General features: G+C 59.0%; 2 protein-coding genes across 2 annotated transcripts in view; both read right to left on the minus strand.

Moving 5' to 3' along the window:
• Nucleotides 1-1,307: 1,307 nt before the first annotated feature.
• On the minus strand, nt 1,308-2,050 carry SPRG_20243 (hypothetical protein; the record flags this gene model as incomplete). Its single annotated transcript, XM_012345839.1, has 2 exons — nt 1,308-1,922; nt 1,946-2,050. The coding sequence occupies 2 exons, from the start codon at nt 2,048-2,050 to the stop codon at nt 1,308-1,310; spliced, it is 720 nt and encodes a 239-aa protein (XP_012201229.1).
• A 1,136-nt stretch (nt 2,051-3,186) lies between these two features.
• Nucleotides 3,187-3,633, minus strand: part of SPRG_20244 (hypothetical protein) — a gene marked incomplete at both ends in the record, with an annotated part of 812 nt that continues 365 nt past the window's right edge. The window contains one exon of the mRNA XM_012345840.1: nt 3,187-3,630. Within this exon, the coding sequence (XP_012201230.1) occupies nt 3,187-3,630 (444 nt within the window). The remainder of the gene's footprint in view (nt 3,631-3,633) is intronic.

Here is a 3,633-nt window from a genome sequence, read left to right on the forward strand (position 1 = left end):
TACACCCCGTTTGATACAGAAGGGCGACGAGAGGTCACCGTTGACGAGGATCTTGGATCGGCGTCCCGAGTACAAGCATTGCACCATGGTGCAGAAGCGCTGCGGGAGACCCCACTTGCGGAGCACCGCGAGCAAGTAGCCGTGGTCGACGCGGTCAAAAGCTTTTTCAAAGTCGAGGAGCGCGATGGCTGCCTCGGGCTGGTAGCGGCGGGCGTACTCAAGCAGACCTTCTAGCCGCTCAATGTTGTGCATGATCGAGCGTCCTCGGATGAAGCCGTTCTGATCCGTGTGTACCAAGAGGTCAGCGCACGGCTGCAGCCGGTTGGCCAAGACGTGCGCTGACCTCTTGGTACACACTCCTCTTACTCCTCTTTACTCCTCTTACACAAGAAGGGCGACCGCGACTGCCCTGCCAACTACCGTCCGATTAGTCTCATCAACAGCGACGTCAAGATCCTCACCGCGCGGCCGTCCGTTGAGGCTCATCTGGTACACATGCGACGAGTTGGCATAGCCGGTCGCCCACAGCGCACGCGAGCGCGGTGCGACGAGAAAATCGAGGACGACGTTGATGTAGCGCGTGGCGTTCCGAGGGTAGCCAGCGTCCATCCCGGCCGCCGCGTAGAGCGACGTGAGGAACGCGCCGTTGAGTTCCGAGTCCCAATCGAGATTGCGCACGACGGTGCTGGACGTGGGTACGAACCCATATCGGGAGAGCTTCCAGGCTCTGAGCGGCGTGAGGAGGTTCCAGAGACAGCCAAGAGCGAACGCGACTCGTGTCGTCCATGGCAGGACGGTCTGGATATGCTCGCGGGGCGCGACGAGGATGCCCGACGGCGCGACCGTGTTGGTGGCACGCATTTTGGACGGCTCCATCTCGCTGCTCGCGTCTTGCGGCTGGTAGTAAATTGTATTGGAGTGCACACGTCGACGGTTGCAAGCGCTATTTTGTCCCGACAAAACTTTCAGTGAGACAACTTGATGGCCCCCCGGTGGACCGATTCCCAGCGGGTCTTTTCGGAAGCCTCTGCGTCGTTCTCTTGACACGACCCACGGGTTGCTCGTAATATGACGGACCTTAGACAGAGCGATTGCGTTTGCTTGCTTATCGGTGCGACGCCGACAGCGGGAAGAGTGGCGACGCTTGGCAGCCCATCAAGAACGAAGGACGTCGTGCGATCGCTTGAGCGACGAGGCATACGACTTGAACGATTTTGAAATCTTTTGTTGAAGTACGATTGACTGCGATTGACTAAAGCGTACGATTGACTAAAGATTACGATCGACTAAATAGTACAATAGATTGACTAAAGTGGCTTTGTCGTCTGCGGCGCCACGTACGTGCCGTGGAGAACGTCCAAGTACTGAAACGGAAAGCCGTAATTGGCATTGACGCGCCGGTGGTGGAGCTCGTGGTCGCGCGTGTCGTACACAAGCGGCATCCGCACGGCAATGCCCGAGTGGTCGAGCAAGCCAAAGAGCCCCATGAGCGCCATGTACACAGAAAAACTCTGCCAATGCATCGCAAAGACATACGGCGGCCCGTACAGCACCCAGTAGTACGCCATGCCCTCGACCGGGTGCATGTACATGTCGTCGAAGGGCCGCGGCGACTTGTAGTAATGGTGCACCTTGTGCACACGGGCGTACGGCGCCCGCGTGTGCAGAAACCGATGCCAATAGTACTCGACCGTGTTTTCAAAGACGCAGGCGAGGCCGACCTGCAGCGCCATCGACAGCGGCGGCGGCGACGGCCCAAAGGTCATGCGCGAGAGGCCACGCACGTGGCCTTCGGCCGCCATCATTGCAAACACCGAGGCCACGAGCAGATTGAAGAGCGTGAGCGCGCTGTGGTCCGGCGCTTGGGGCTGAGCCCGCGGCGACGGCGACGGGTAAAACACGATGTCGAGGAAAAGGACGCGCTGAGGTAGCCGAGAAAGACGACAAGGAACGAGCCGGTCGCGACGAGCGACCACTGCGTCATGGCGACACCAACGCCGATGAACGCAGCGGCGTTGACGGCCCAGAGCAGCGCGATCATCGAGGTCATGGCGAGAGGCGGTGCTATCCGGACAACGACCGCCATTGATCGCTTAACAATACAAATCGACGGATTCTATGTCGACTATGAATGCCGTTACACGGAAGGGTAGGAAGCCCTCACGCTCGGTCACCTGGCGCTCCCATGCACGCAACCAGCGGTTCTAAATCTGGTGATCCCGCGCCATGCAGCCACAGTCTCTGAAGTGTAGAGTTCTGAGCTAGCGGTATCAATCGGCGGTGTCACTCAAGTGTCTTCAAAGTGCCTGGTTGTGTTCGAGCGCTTGGATCGTGCTTTAGTGCGCTGGCCTCAGCTTGTCTCACGACAGCGCGGCGGATCCAAACAAGGACGTTTAGGTTGCAGAGTATGCAATCCTTGCACGCGGCGTTGGTTCTTGGTGATCGTTGTTGTTGAAGTGGGTCGTCTATTTCAATAGATAAACTATGCTAGCTAAAATTGTCGGCCTTTCTTCGTTGTGTATTACACTCGGTTGAGGAACTTGATGTAGGCCGGCGGAGGCAGGAGCGCGATCGCGGGACAAGTGGTACTTGGTGCATCAAGCGGCTTCCACGAGATGGCGTTGCACTGCCGCTTTCGTCTTGTGCTCTTGAACTTGTTTCTTCCAGACCCCGCTTGATGTCGAGGATCGCTTCAATGATGGCTTGGCACGGGCGGCGGTTCAGGTCTGCCAGCGCAACGGTGAGCTCGCGCTCGAGCTCTCGTCAAGGGGCCGTGTCTGCGTCGACGCGGTCGCGGTGCAAGAGTCGAAGCCGGGAGCGCGTGTCGGGTTCTTGGTGTATTAGTTTTGCACCCTCCGGATCGTTGCTGGCACCATGATGCTTTTCCGACAGGCACTGAGCGGGTTGGTTGTCTGTGTGCACCTGCTAGCCACAGCAGTTAGCGCGTGGCCAAAACACCTCTGTGCACGTTGCAGAAACCAGCGCTGGGGCTCTCTCAGGCCCACGCATGCTCAACTCGCGGCAGATGACACACAACGCAATACAGGAGACGTCGCGCAGTCGTCTGCCAGCAATGTGACGCGCTTATGCGCGGTCTGCCACCGCGATTCAATAGCAAAGAAGCTGATATACAACACATCTTGTTCCATCCACTGTCCGTGTCGACTGCAGATACAAGCTATACACTTAGGCTTCGTCGAGCGTGATCGTCTTGATGATGCGGCCCGTGACGACGTACGGGTCCATGTTGGAGGCCGGGCGGCGGTCCTCAAAGTAGCCCTTGCCGTCGGCTTCGGCCTGGCGCGGAATGCGGATCGACGCGCCGCGGTTGGCGACGCCGTACGAGAACTGGTCGATCGACGCGGTCTCGTGGCGGCCCGTGAGCCGGCGCTCGTTGCCCGTGCCGTAGACCGCAATGTGCACCTTGTGCTTGAGCTTGAGCTTCTCGAGCGCCTCGATGATCTTGGCCATGCCGCCGTCTTCGCGCATCGCCTTGGTCGACACGTTGGTGTGGCAGCCGGCGCCGTTCCAGTCGCCCGGAATCGGCTTCGGGTCAAACGACACAATGACACCAAAGTCCTCGCACACGCGCAGCATGATGTAGCGCGAGATCCAGAGCTGGTCGCCCGACTC

Source organism: Saprolegnia parasitica, assembly GCF_000151545.1.
Source record: "Saprolegnia parasitica CBS 223.65 unplaced genomic scaffold supercont2.25, whole genome shotgun sequence".
Lineage (NCBI taxonomy): Eukaryota > Oomycota > Saprolegniomycetes > Saprolegniales > Saprolegniaceae > Saprolegnia > Saprolegnia parasitica.